The sequence below is a fragment of the Adelges cooleyi genome, unplaced genomic scaffold (assembly GCF_023614345.1).
Source record: "Adelges cooleyi isolate 19-005CV unplaced genomic scaffold, UGA_ACOO_1.1 ACOO_flye_CR_arks_rails_tigmint_CR_PRNA_255, whole genome shotgun sequence".
In the NCBI taxonomy this organism is placed as follows: domain Eukaryota; kingdom Metazoa; phylum Arthropoda; class Insecta; order Hemiptera; family Adelgidae; genus Adelges; species Adelges cooleyi.
In genome coordinates this window covers 1-14,901 of record NW_026095921.1, presented here as the reverse complement: position 1 = coordinate 14,901, position 14,901 = coordinate 1, and the positions used below count along the sequence as shown (strand labels likewise).

At 28.3% G+C, this 14,901-nt stretch overlaps 1 protein-coding gene across 1 annotated transcript; it reads right to left on the bottom strand.

The window, feature by feature from the left end:
* Window positions 1-1,435: 1,435 nt before the first annotated feature.
* Window positions 1,436-9,412, bottom strand: LOC126837587 (uncharacterized). The gene is made up of 12 exons (XM_050571511.1): window positions 9,203-9,412; window positions 6,532-6,601; window positions 6,424-6,453; window positions 6,272-6,334; window positions 4,247-4,315; window positions 3,856-3,885; window positions 3,610-3,639; window positions 3,506-3,532; window positions 3,314-3,364; window positions 2,804-2,830; window positions 2,355-2,441; window positions 1,436-1,863 (listed from the first exon to the last, which is right to left on the bottom strand). The coding sequence occupies exons 2-12, from the start codon at window positions 6,593-6,595 to the stop codon at window positions 1,652-1,654; spliced, it is 690 nt and encodes a 229-aa protein (XP_050427468.1). The 5' UTR covers window positions 6,596-6,601; window positions 9,203-9,412; the 3' UTR covers window positions 1,436-1,651.
* Window positions 9,413-14,901: the final 5,489 nt, after the last annotated feature.

The window sequence follows — 14,901 nt, the reverse complement described above, 5'->3', positions numbered from 1 at the left end:
AAGTTATTTCTTATCAAGATCACGTTAATAAAAATATGGTTCAATAGTTTGTGACTCAATTACACAAAATCACACTATGATACTCAAACTTCAGAAATAAAGTTAGGGGTTGTGTCACGCAAACATTAAATTATCAGAACTTGTCTTTTTTATTTTATTAATAACTATTAAATTAAATAGTTTATATGTTTCTAATCTTTTTATTAGTACTTACTAATTATTATTATAACTTATAAAATATATAATGTTATAATAATAGTGATTCTAAAGCCTTTATAATAAAATATGTCTGTTACAAAAATTTAAAATTGAAAACTTAATTCTTTTACAGTTGAATCTGCTTATTTAGATTTTATGTATAATCAGTATTTTCTTATTTTTCTTATTTTTTTCACTTTTTAATATATAGAAGTGCCAATAATAAATTTAATATCTTGGAGACGCTTTCATATTTAGGTGACTAAATTAAGGTACATAATTTGTTTTGGTTTAAGAAAAATAATAGTTCAGAAAATGTATTCTACTGTAAATATTGCTTAAGAATAATTCTAGTAACTCTAGTAGTAGAAGTAGTAGTCCTATCGATAACAAATTAGTTGATCCGGATTTTATTCCGTCCTCTAAAGTAAAAGCTCAAATTCCCGTGCCTCCTTAACGAAAGTTGCAATCAGATCTCCCATCAAATTCGTCTATTAAGAAATTATTAACTGAAGGCGATACTCTACTCCAAAGCTCCTCTGAACTTTTGAACACAACTTTTGGTAAACTAGGTGAAACCGACAGTTCTCTAGGGCAGTGTAGTAACACTTTGTTAAAGTCAGCCATGAATATCTACTGAAAAACATAACCTCAGCGCAAAGTCTCCAGAACCTCCTATTACACTGACATTTCAACGTCGTTCTCATAATTTCTATATTTTTACCGACCAATCTCGCAACACGTTAGACACGACCTCAAATTTCTAGGGTGCAAAAACACAATACATTTTCATTATTTTTAGGGTCTTTTTTTTTTAGTTTTGTAGCAATGTAAATACCAAATCACGAGTTATGTCCATTGTGGCCGACCGGTCAGGATATTTTTTTCCATAACTTAATAAAATATTTTAAACTTTTTTTTATAACTGTCGATATATATATATATATATATATATGTAATTAATTATTCTAAACGTTTTATTTAGTAACCAACATTTGAACTCCATTTAGGTTATGTTACATCTAACATCAAATCTCTATATAATAACCATTAAGATGAATTATCTATTAGAAATATAAACGATGAACCTGTCACCCAATTTTGCACAGTCATTTAATCAAGGTATACATACTCGTATAAGGAAAGGATTTAGAAGCAGAAATAAATAGTTGGAATAGATTAGATAAAAAAATACATCTTTACTTTATCAGTAACTATTAATTATATTTTGATAGACATGAAATAAAACAGAAATAGACATTACAAAAATTGTATTATGTGGAATATGCTATTGAGAAAATCCACCGACGGTTCATTATCCGCCAGCGTATATATGTATAATATTTTACAATTTTATATTGCATATAGTGATAATAATAAGATAAATTATAATATAACATGGAATGAACAGAATATAGATGCCAGTGTTTTTCTAACATATACAGGTTTTAAATTATAATGGTAGACGTTCAAAATGTTCGATGTGGGTGGAATCGTAGACGTCCAATCTCATTTTGCCTTCATTATTATCGATTAAGATACATTTACGGTAAGTTAAGTCAATCTCAACTTCTTTTATGTATGAACGTGGTAATTGTGTACTCAAGTATAATCCTAGCAAACGACATTGAGGTAATAAATAGGCTTCATTATTCAAAGTTCCATCTAAAAAATTTGAAAATTTTGTTTTTTAATTTAGTGATATTAGTTTACTATTTACTACTTTTCTTTGTGATCTAGCACACAAATATTTTATTAGTTTATATGAAGTCATAAAATAATACAATAAGCATGGTATCCGTATTGTACAGCCAAGCTATTTGTATTACATAAAAGTACTTGTTAGTAGTTATAATTTACTTGGTTAATTGTTAAAAACTAAATTCATTTTTATCCTTGTTCTTATAAAATAACTTATACACAAATATGAGCCAGTAAAAATGAAAGTTGCGTAAGTCATATTTAAGTTGTTTTAAGAAATAGAAGGGGTTTGCGTTTTGTATTTCTATAGCTTTGTATTAAATAACAACATTCTAGGCGGTGCTCTCTCTTAGAGTATGATTTTTTTTAAATTTGACTTACGGCACTTTCATTTTCACCAGCTCATATAATATTGATAGCATTTAAACACTTTACAGCTCTATAATAATATTTACCTGATAAACGACGTCTCATTATCCTTATTATAGCAGGAACAACAAAATCTCTCCGTTCGCTTGCAAGTTCGTTTGGTGTTCCCAAATCTATGAAAATAATTATTATATGACCATGTTGCGAAGAAATAATAAAAATAAATAATATTTTAGTAGCTCTTTATGCATAATTAATGCATTACATTACAAAGAACTGTAAGAAGAATTAACTTTTTGTTCAACCATTTTGAAACTCAACAAATGTATTCATTCTGTACTCGAAATCCCAAAGAATGTATTACACATTAACACTGTCATCACACTCTCTCTCTCTCTCTTTCCTCAACAATAATTTTAGTTTACTAAAATAATTAGTATTTGACATAAAACATTAAATAAATAAAATGTACCAAATATCAACTCTAAAATACGGTTTAAAGGCTATTTGAAGCTATCAAAATATTCGTAATTACCTTGTTTAATTACAGCAAATACACATCCTGTAATAAATAAATCAAACATTAAATCATTAAGCAGTCAATAAAACAAGGTTCATACCTTTATAGTATCCGACCTTTTTCCCTAATCAAAATTCCCGTATGACTTTTTTCCGGAAAGTCCGTATACCCGATGCTTGTAATGAAAATATTTATTACTTACATTTTACAAGTCATTCGGTAATTCGAATGACTTATTTTAAAGTCATCGATTCGGGAAAAATACCGTGAACCATATTTTATACATTCACTCTATTAACTGAAGTTAAGTAGATCAATATTAGCTATGGTAAAATATTTTTGTATAAATGTCAATTTATATCTTATAGAGATGTATAAATAAACGATTTAAATTATATTTCAAATGATTCTTAAAAGTTTAAACATAAAACATATGTATAGCTTTATGACTTGAGGTTATAAGTTTATTTTTTGTATAAAACTACAAAAATATGTAACTATTTTTTTAAATTTTTTTATATTTACCAATTATACTTTCTATGTCTTGTATCAGATTTCGAAGGTAATAAATGGCTTCTAAAATGTAAAACAAAAACAATTTAAATGTACCTACATATTTTTTAAGATTAAAACAGATATGTCTTATTAGTTTTTGGGAATAAGTAGATATGATTCTTATCGAAGTGTTAAAAATATAAAATATAAAAATATGGTTACTTTCTAATTCCTCTTTGTCTATTTCATCTGAAATTTAAACAAAACTCTTATGTGAATAAAGAATATCAAAACAATTGTCCATTAAGTGCAATGAAAATTATTACCCGCTATTTCCGAGACAATATCTGTTCGATCTGAAATTAACAACATATTAATTTAATGATATTGCATTGTTTTTTATTTTCTACTATGAACAGGAAGACGAATTTCATGGTAGGAAAAACATGTGTGTTAGTAACTTTGAAGAATCATGCTCCACAGTATTTTCATTAAGATGAGAGTCTCTTTGGAAAATTTAATAGAAATGAAATATTGGAAATATTTTCATAAAATTCAACAAAAACTATTACCCGGTACAGCGATCAAAAAATTAATTTTGCCTGGAAATGATATTACATAAATTAATGATATTGAATTCGACTTGCTATAATAGATTATTACATTATTTAATTATAAATTAATAGACGAAGGTCAAAGTAGAAAAAACTATAATATTATATAGACTGGGAAATCGTTATGAAATGTAATGGCTGAGTTCATGCGGTTTAGGTGATGAGAGTAAAACATATTAATCCGACGAGGATGCTAGAACTAACATCAGTATTTTTTCATAAAGCATCTATTCAAATTACGGTGAAACATATGATATTAATAACACTCATCAATTGCATGCAATTTTCTAATATTTTTTTCTACTCTTGTCTTAATTCGTTTTAATATTATTATTATAATTATGTTTACAGAAGTCCTTGTAGTCTAGGCCGTTATAAGAATTATCAACCAATGTTTCGATCAGATGCTCCAATCGATCTAGAATAAACAAATGAAGATTTTGTCTATATTAAAATATTGAAATATAATAAAATTATATACCATAAAAATGTTAGAATAATATTGAACCCGGCTTTGAGCAGTAGCCATTTAACTTAACGTTACTCCCATTTAATTAAGTTTCAGGTTCAATTATTAGAAACAGCTTATGTACAAAAACACTTCGTTAACTCAGTATAAATGGTAGATAGGTAAAAAATAATAATTGTCAACATAATCCTTAAAATACATGGTATAACATAGGAACTACCATATTGTTTTATAATATGTATTACCAGTCATAAGAATAACTAAATTAATTTATTACGGAAGTCGAAGTTTGTTTTTCTACTTCCGAACTAGTAAATAAATTTTATTATTAGAACATAGTAAGAAAACTATTGCAGGAAAACAAACTTCGACCTCCAGCCAAGTAAAGTAAAATTACTTATTTTCATGACTGGTTGAAAAACATGTAGACAGATTTTTGTTTGTTGGCAACGATGTATAATACATTTATTACATTATGGTATTTACATAGTTACTATATTATATTACATATATATTTTAAGACTTATTTTGAAATTTTTTTTTTACTTTGTGACCATTTACACTTAGTTAATGAAGGGTATTTGTTGGGATAACAGTAGTTTTGTTTATACATTTAAATAGAAATGACACAGAGTACTCACTCGTTATTACAGAATATAGAATTGAAAAAATGAGAAAAATTAAATTTTTTATTTATTTTATTTTATTTTATTATACTGTCTGTAACGCGTGGTTCATTATAAATTTATCATAAAATATTTGATAAAACAACTGTCTGGAGACCTCAGAAGTGTTGTACTATTTTGCTTGTAACTAAGAAAGTATTCGACCAATATATATGTTTATTTGAAATACCAGATCTACACAACTTTTCCAATCTAATGATATCTCATAAAACCAATTTTGTTTAGCTATTTAATCACAAAAAAGGCGCAACATTTTTGATCAAATTTTAACGCGTTTAATGGGATTGCGATACTTTGTGTGTAGTATAAACTAGGGTTGGGCCTATCCGGATATTCGGATATCCGAATTGTCCGGATAATTCGGATACGGATATCCGAAATCCGGATAGTTTCGGATATCCGGATAATTGATCAACTATCCAGATAGTTAAAAATTATCCGGATAGCTTCGGTTATTCATTTCATTTTTATAAGACAAATATATCTTAATAATATACGGTGTTTTTAAACATACCGAATAATAAAATAATGACACCTAATTAAATTTTACTATCACATGAATGATTTTTAGATATATTCGTGTCAGTGGTTGTTAACCGACTATTCGGACTCTTTGCAGAGTCCATCCTCAGGGTTGTCACGACTGTTCCGCTGCCGGTTAATAACCACTGACACGGATATATCTGAAAATCATCCACGTGATATTTCAACCCGTAAAAGTTTCAAAAAATACATAAATTTGAGTACTCAAAAAAATATAATCGGCTGGTTAAAAATTAAATGAATATCCGAAACTATACGGATAATTTTTAACTATTTGGATAGTTTTGGTTCTACGGATAATTGAAATATTATTTGATATCCGAAACTATCCGGATAGTTTCGGTTATCCGGATAGTTGATCAATTATCCGGATATCCGAAATTATCTGGATTTCGGATATCCGTATCCGAATTATCCGGATATCCGCAAAATCCGAATATTAGTCCCAACCCTAGTATAAACGGCGGTGGACGCTTCGCTATTTTTTTTACATAGTTCCACGCCACTACCGTATCGCTGGATACTGTTCTGTACACTGCTCTACATATCTGGTACACTTTTCTTAACTATTGAAAAAAACTGTAATTTTTAACTTACTAATAACTTGATAATTAGGTACATATAACAAAGCTTCTATATAATATATTAGTATAATATTTTAAATATAATATCTTACTTTTTCTAGCTCTATTTCCTACAATTAAATCATTTAGAGTAGAAGCTTGTTTGATGGCTCCAGCTGTGATACAAAATTTAAAAAATACATATAAAAACAGTGGATTTAAAAAATTAATAAACATTTTTTTTTTAAATATAAATGTTACTGACTTGTTATGTAAATACTATACAAGTAATCATCTGCAATAAAGTGAAATATTGATTTTTTTTTTAAATTGAAAGATTTTATTTGTATAACTATGAAAATAAAATAATTACCATAGACATTTGCGAAAATATCCACAAGGAATAGAAAAGTTACTAATACACAAAAGATTTTCATTTTTATCTGCGAATAATAATAAAGAAATATACATTTGATATTGGTCACAATTGTTTTTGGTTCGGAGATAAGAAGGTTATGGTATTTTGAAGCAATTTAAATAAGATAAATATATTCATATATATATATTGAATTTTAAGAGGAGTGACTTATTTACATAAATTTATAGCTCTCACAAGGCACATCTTGTGCCTAATATATTTTGTTGTTTAAACGGGTTTCTTTTTAAGAAACTTATTCATCAACGATACTCTGACCTGAGGCTCTATGTAATAATACATTTAACAACTTGGCTTATTTGGTTCTAATAATATGGGAAATATTTCAAATATTGGACAATTTTTTTGTACAACGCTAACCAAAATTGTTTTTTACTAAATATATATTTTACCCGGCTATAGTGCTCTTTAGAAACATGAACGGTCTGTTGTTATACAAATAACATTGCCATTTGCGTCATACTTTAACAATACTGTTTCTATAAAGTTTTAATAATATCTGTTAAATATTGTCCTACTTAAAATGTGGGATAATATAGGGACACGATCAATTTCTAGCGGGAACAACTAAATACATAATTGTCCCAACTAAATTATTACAGGAACAAATGTGAATTATTTATTCCAACTACAAATTTATTTTGACCCTATAATAAACAGACTTTTAGTTGGACCTACTTTGAATTTTGAGAGGAGTGACTTATTTACTTAAATTTATAGCTCTCACAAGGCACATCTTGTGCCTAATATATTTTGTTATTTAAACGGGTTTCTTTTTATGAAACTTATTCATCAACGATACTCTGACCTGTGGCTCTATGTAATAATACATTTAACAACTTGACTTATTTGGTTCTAATAATATGGGAATTATTTGAAATATTGGACAATTTTTTTGTACAACGCTAACCAAAATTGTTTTTTACTAAATATATATTTTACCCGGCTATAGTGCTCTTTAGAAACATGAACGGTCTGGTGTTATACAAATAACATTGCCATTTGCGTCATACTTTAACAATACTGTTTCTATAAAGTTTTAATAATATCTGTTAAATATTGTCCTACTTAAAATGTGGGATAATATAGGGACACGATCAATTTCTAGCGGGAACAACTAAATAAATAATTGTCCAAACTAAATTATTACAGGAACAAATGTGAATTATTTATTCCAACTACAAATTTATTTTGACCCTTTAATAAACAGACTTTTAGTTGGACCTACTTTGAATTTTAAGAGGAGTGACTTATTTACTTAAATTTATAGCTCTCACAAGGTACATCTTGTGCCTAATATATTTTGTTATTTAAACGAGTTTATTTTAATGAAACTTATTCATCAACGATACTCTGACCTGAGGCTCTATGTAACAATACATTTAACAACTTGACTTATTTGGTTCTAATAGTATCCGAAATATTTGAAATATTGGACAATTTTTTTGTACAACGCTAACCAAATTGTTTTTTACTAAATATATATTTTACCCGTTTTTGGTGTTTTTTAAAAAGATGAACGGTCTGTTGTTATACAAATAACATTGCCAATTGCGTCATACTTTAATAAAATGCTTCTATAAAGTTTGAATAATATCTGTTAAATATTGTCTTACTTAAAATATGGGATAATAGAGGGACACGACCAATTTCTAGCGGGAACAACTAAATAAATAATTGTCGGGGCGGACAAAATATTTTTATTTTTTTATATTTGATTTTTAATGTGTATTCAATTATCAAAGAAACGATAAATTATATTAAATACTTTTTAGTTTTATAACCAATTTTTTTTTTCATTCGAAAAATGACTAATATTTTTCTTGAAAATTTAAGTCAAAGTAAAAAGAAACTTATTTTTGCATGTTCTTAGTGTTAACAATGTATTTTTGGCGATCAAACGAAAAACAATTTTAAATACCGTGGTATATATTTGTATATACTCACTTGGGCACACGCTGTACACAACAAGTGTGTCACAAGACCTGGCGGCGCGCGTTGGTATCGTGGAGCGGTGTAGCGGTAATCGGTACGAGATGCGGTGACACACGCGCAACAAGAATACAACTCTGTGGCTTGGAGCAAAAAGGGCCAGCGTCGATTTTGTGCACAAGCGAGTTAGTTCGCTAATTGAAAAAATTGAATCATTCTTAATATACTGTGAAAAAATCACACTCTGAGGTCAAAAAATGAATTACTCACGAAGAGTTTGATGAGAAAAAATTAACACAGAGCCTAATGAAAAATAAAAACTTCAAAGCTCATTTTCCGAAAGTTGCAAAAAGCGACATTGGCCCTTCTTGCTCCACCAAGCCACAGAATTATACGACCAACTCAAAAAAAAACAACTCATAACCGGTGGATCAACCAAATGGGAAGACTTAATACTAAAAAAATAATCATTGGTTCGAAAGACCAAATAATGTTCGTTAAAAGGAAAACTGTATAGTAAGTATGTACAAATATATAACACGATATTTAACTCATGCAAAGAACTGCTATTAAAAAACAAAGAATACTATACAATAAGTTCTCATCACTGGCCAGCTCGCTATGACAATATAACTAACTTAAAACTAAATATATACAATTATGCAATAATATTTACATCGGTCGCTCTGGTAGTCGGTCGGTTCAGTGTTGTGGACTGTACAGTAAAACTCGGAACGGTCGAATGTGATTATTGCTCTAATACAAAACGGTTTTGAGTAAAACAAAAGGAAAACGGTGTACAGAAAAAAACCAATAAAATCAAGCAAAAACACGGTTGAACGGTAGAGAACAACGGTGATGTGGTATCAGCTGCTGCTCGGTACGATGAATCATCTGCAGCATCGTGTGGTCGGTAGTGTTGGAAAACAGAGGCAATCTTGTGTCTAACATATTTTGTTATTTGAACAGGTTTCTTTTTAATACAATCTGAATATACTCAGATATATATTTTACCCGGCTATAGTGCTTTTTAGAAACATGAACGGTCTGGTGTTATACAAATAACATTGCCATTTGCGTCATACTTCAACAATACTGTTTCTATAAAGTTTTAATAATATCTGTTAAATATTGTCCTACTTAAAATGTGGGATAATATAGGGACACGATCAATTTCTAGCGGAAACAACTAAATACATAATTGTCCAAACTAAATTATTACAGGAACAAATGTGAATTATTTATTCCAACTACAAATTTATTTTGACCCTTTAATAAACAGACTTTTAGTTGGACCTACTTTGAATTTTAAGAGGAGTGACTTATTTACTTAAATTTATAGCTCTCACAAGGCACATCTTGTGCCTAATATATTTTGTTATTTAAACGGGTTTATTTTTATGAAACTTATTCATCAACGATACTCTGACCTGTGGCTCTATGTAATAATACATTTAACAACTTGACTTATTTGGTTCTAATAGTATCCGAAATATTTGAAATATTGGACAATTTTTTTGTACAACGCTAACCAAATTGTTTTTTACTAAATATATATTTTACCCGTTTTTGGTGTTTTTTAAAAAGATGAACGGTCTGTTGTTATACAAATAACATTGCCATTTGCGTCATACTTTAACAATACTGTTTCTATAAAGTTTGAATAATATCTGTTAAAACTTGTCTTACTTAAAATATGGGATAATAGAGGGACACGACCAATTTCTAGCGGGAACAACTAAATAAACAGGTGTCCCAACTATATTATTACGAAACAAATGTGAATTATTTATTCCAACTACAAATTTATTTTGACCCTTTAATAAACAGACTTTTAGTTGGACCTACTTTGAATTTTAAGAGGAGTGACTTATTTACTTAAATTTATAGCTCTCACAAGGCACATCTTGTGCCTAATATATTTTGTTATTTAAACGGGTTTCTTTTTATGAAATTTATTCATCAACGATACTCTGGCCTGTGGCTCTATGTAATAATACATTTAACAACTTGACTTATTTGGTTCTAATAATATGGGAATTATTTGAAATATTGGACAATTTTTTTGTACAACGCTAACCAAAATTGTTTTTTACTAAATATATATTTTACCCGGCTATAGTGCTCTTTAGAAACATGAACAGTCTGGTGTTATACAAATAACATTGCCATTTGCGTCATACTTTAACAAAACTGTTTCTATAAAAATTTAATAATATCTCTTAATTATTGTCCTACTTAAAATGTGGGATAATATAGGGACACGATCAATTTCTAGCGGGAACAACTAAATAAATAATTGTCCAAACTAAATTATTACAGGAACAAATGTGAATTATTTATTCCAGCTACAAATTTATTTTGACCCTTTAATACACAGACTTTTAGTTGGACCTACTTTGAATTTTAAGAGGAGTGACTTATTTACTTAAATTTATAGCTCTCACAAGGCACATCTAGTGCCTAATATATTTTGTTGTTTAAACGGGTTTCTTTTTAGGAAACTTATTCATCAACGATACTCTGACCTGAGGATCTATGTAATAATACATTTAACAACTTGGCTTATTTGGTTCTAATAATATGGGAAATATTTCAAATATTGGATAATTTTTTTGTACAACGCTAACCAAATTGTTTTTTACTAAATATATATTTTACCCGTTTTTGGTGTTTTTTAGAAATATGAAGGGTCTGTTGTTATACAAATAACATTGCCAATTGCGTCATACTTTAATAAAACTGTTTCTATAAAGTTTGAATAATATCTGTTAAATATTGTCCTAGTTAGAATATGGGATAATATAGGGACACGATCAATTTCTAGCGGGAACAACTAAATAAATAATTGTCCCAACTAAATTATTACAGGAACAAATGTAAATTTTTTATTCCAACTACAAATTTATTTTGACCCTTTAATACACAGACTTTTAGTTGAACCTACTTTGAATTTTAAGAGGAGTGACTTATTTACTTAAATTTATAGCTCTCACAAGGCACATCTAGTGCCTAATATATTTTGTTGTTTAAACGGGTTTCTTTTTAGGAAACTTATTCATCAACGATACTCTGACCTGAGGATCTATGTAATAATACATTTAACAACTTGGCTTATTTGGTTCTAATAATATGGGAAATATTTCAAATATTGGATAATTTTTTTGTACAACGCTAACCAAATTGTTTTTTACTAAATATATATTTTACCCGTTTTTGGTGTTTTTTAGAAATATGAAGGGTCTGTTGTTATACAAATAACATTGCCAATTGCGTCATACTTTAATAAAACTGTTTCTATAAAGTTTGAATAATATCTGTTAAAACTTGTCTTACTTAGAATATGGGATAATATAGGGACACGATCAATTTCTAGCGGGAACAACTAAATAAATAATTGTCCCAACTAAATTATTACAGGAACAAATGTAAATTTTTTATTCCAACTACAAATCTATTGTGACCCTTTAATACACAGACTTTTAGTTGGACCTACTTTGAATTTTAAGAGGAGTGACTTATTTACTTAAATTTATAGCTCTCACAAGGTACATCTTGTGCCTAATATATTTTGTTGTTTAAACGGGTTTCTTTTTAGGAAACTTATTTATCAACGATACTCTGACCTGAGGATCTATGTAATAATACATTTAACAACTTGGCTTTTTTGGTTCTAATAATATGGGAAATATTTCAAATATTGGACAATTTTTTTGTACAACGCTAACCAAATTGTTTTTTACTAAATATATATTTTACCCGTTTTTGGTGTTTTTTAGAAATATGAAGGGTCTGTTGTTATACAAATAACATTGCCAATTGCGTCATACTTTAATAAAACTGTTTCTATAAAGTTTGAATAATATCTGTTAAATATTGTCCTAGTTAGAATATGGGATAATATAGGGACACGATCAATTTCTAGCGGGAACAACTAAATAAATAATTGTCCCAACTAAATTATTACAGGAACAAATGTAAATTTTTTATTCCAACTACAAATCTATTGTAACCCTTTAATACACAGACTTTTAGTTGGACCTACTTTGAATTTTAAGAGGAGTGACTTATTTACTTAAATTTATAGCTCTCATAAGGTACATCTTGTGCCTAATATATTTTGTTGTTTAAACGGGTTTCTTTTTATGAAACTTAGACAGTATTATAAAATAAAATAAAATAAATAAAAATTTAATTTTTCTCATTTTTTTAATTCTATATTCTGTAATAACGAGTGAGTACTCTGTGTCATTTCACTACTTAAATGTATAAAAAAAACTACTGATGTCCCAACAAATACCCTTCGTTAACTAAGTGTAAATGGTCGCTAAATAAAAAAAAATTCAAAATAAGTCATATAATATGTAATGTAATATAGTAATTATGTAAATACCATAATTTAATAAATACATTATACATCGTTGCCAACAAACAAAAATCTGTCTACATGTTAAACCATTCATGAAAATAAGTAATTTAACTTTACTTGGCCGGAGGTCGAAGTAAGTTTTCCTACAATAGTTATCCTACTATATTCTAATTATAACAAAAGCTATATTTACTAGGTCGGAAGTAGGAAAACAAACTTTGACTTCCGTAGAAAATTAATTTAGTTTTTCTTATGACTGGTAGTACATATTATATAACATTATGGTATTTAATTAGTTCCTTTATTATATCATGTATTTTAAGGATTATGTTGATCTAGCGACCATTTACACTGAGTTAACGAAGTGTTTTTGTACATAAGCTATTTCTAGTAATTGAATCTGAAACTAAATTAAATTGAAGAAACGTTAAGTTAAATGGCTACTGCTCAAAGTCGGGTTCAATATTATTCTAAACATTTTAATGGTACCTAATTTTATTATATTTCAATATTTTATTATAGCCAAAATCTTCATTATTTATTCTAGATCGATTGGAGCATCTGATTGAGACAATGGTTGATAATTCGTATAACGACCTAGACTATAAGGACTTCTGTAAACATAATTATAATAATAAAAAAAAAAAAAATTTAAGACAAGAGTAGAAAAAAATATTAGAAAATTGCATGCAATTGATGAGTGTTATTAATATCATATGTTTCACCGTAATTTGAATAGATGCTTTATGAAAAAATACTGATGTTAGTTCTAACAACCTCGTCGGATTAATATGTTTTATTCTCATCACCTAAACCGCATGAACTCTGCCATTACATTTCATAACGATTTCCCAGTCTATATAATATTATAGTTTTTTCTACTTTGACCTTCGTCTATTAATTTATAATTATATAATGTAATAATCTATTATGGCTAGTCTAACTGAATATCATTAATTTATGTAATGTCAATTACAGGCAAAGCTAATTTATTGATCGCTGTACCGGGTAATAGTTTTTGTTGAATTTTATGAAAATCTTTCCTATGTTTCATTTCTATTAAATTTTCCAAAAAGACTCTTATTGTATTGCATATACAGTGGAGCATATTCTTCCGAGTTACTAATCCATGTGTTTTATCTACCTTAATATTCGTCTTCCTGTTCATAGTAGAATAGAAAATAAAACGCAATATCATTAATAAAGTGTTGTTAATTTCAGACCAAATAGATATTGTCTCGGAAATAGCGGGTAATAATTGTCATTGCACTTAATGGACAATTGTTTTGATATTCTCTATGCACATAAGAGTTTTGTTTAAATTTCAGATGAAATAGACACAGAGGAATTGGAAAGTAACAATACTTTTATATTTCATTTTTTTAACACTTTGAAAAGAATCATATCCACTTTTTTCCAGATACTAATATGACATATCTGTTTCAATCTTAAAAAAGCCAGTACAGTGGGGTCGGGGCATAGTGGGGACACAGAGGTCACAGGCCAACAGATTTGATTATAACTGACAGTGATAAAATCACTTTTAAATAAACGCTTGGATGCGTATCTGTGGATAATATGTTCAAACCAGTTATAGCGGTTTATAAGATATCGTGGGACCAGCAATAATGTTTTTGAAATTTAATATTTAGTCTTGTGCAGGGTGAATAGGATAAGGGTTGATCGTCTGTCTATAAAAATGTACTGTCATAGTTACCCATATATCGTAATTAACAATATAATGAAAATATGTTGATTCACTCATACATAGCAACCTAGGAAATGACTACGGCCAAATAGTAAATTTACCCTATTTTTGGGGGTTTTCCTTAATGAAAAAAAAATTTCCCCACAGATTTTTGAGAAAATTGTTTGTCTAGTTTTGAGGTCTAAATTTCAAAAACTTTGAATGAAAAAGTGAAATAAAGAACAAAAAATCTATCCCTTCTAGGGGAAAGGGTTTATGACATTTTTTTGGTTAGTTAATGTTTATCGATAGTACCATG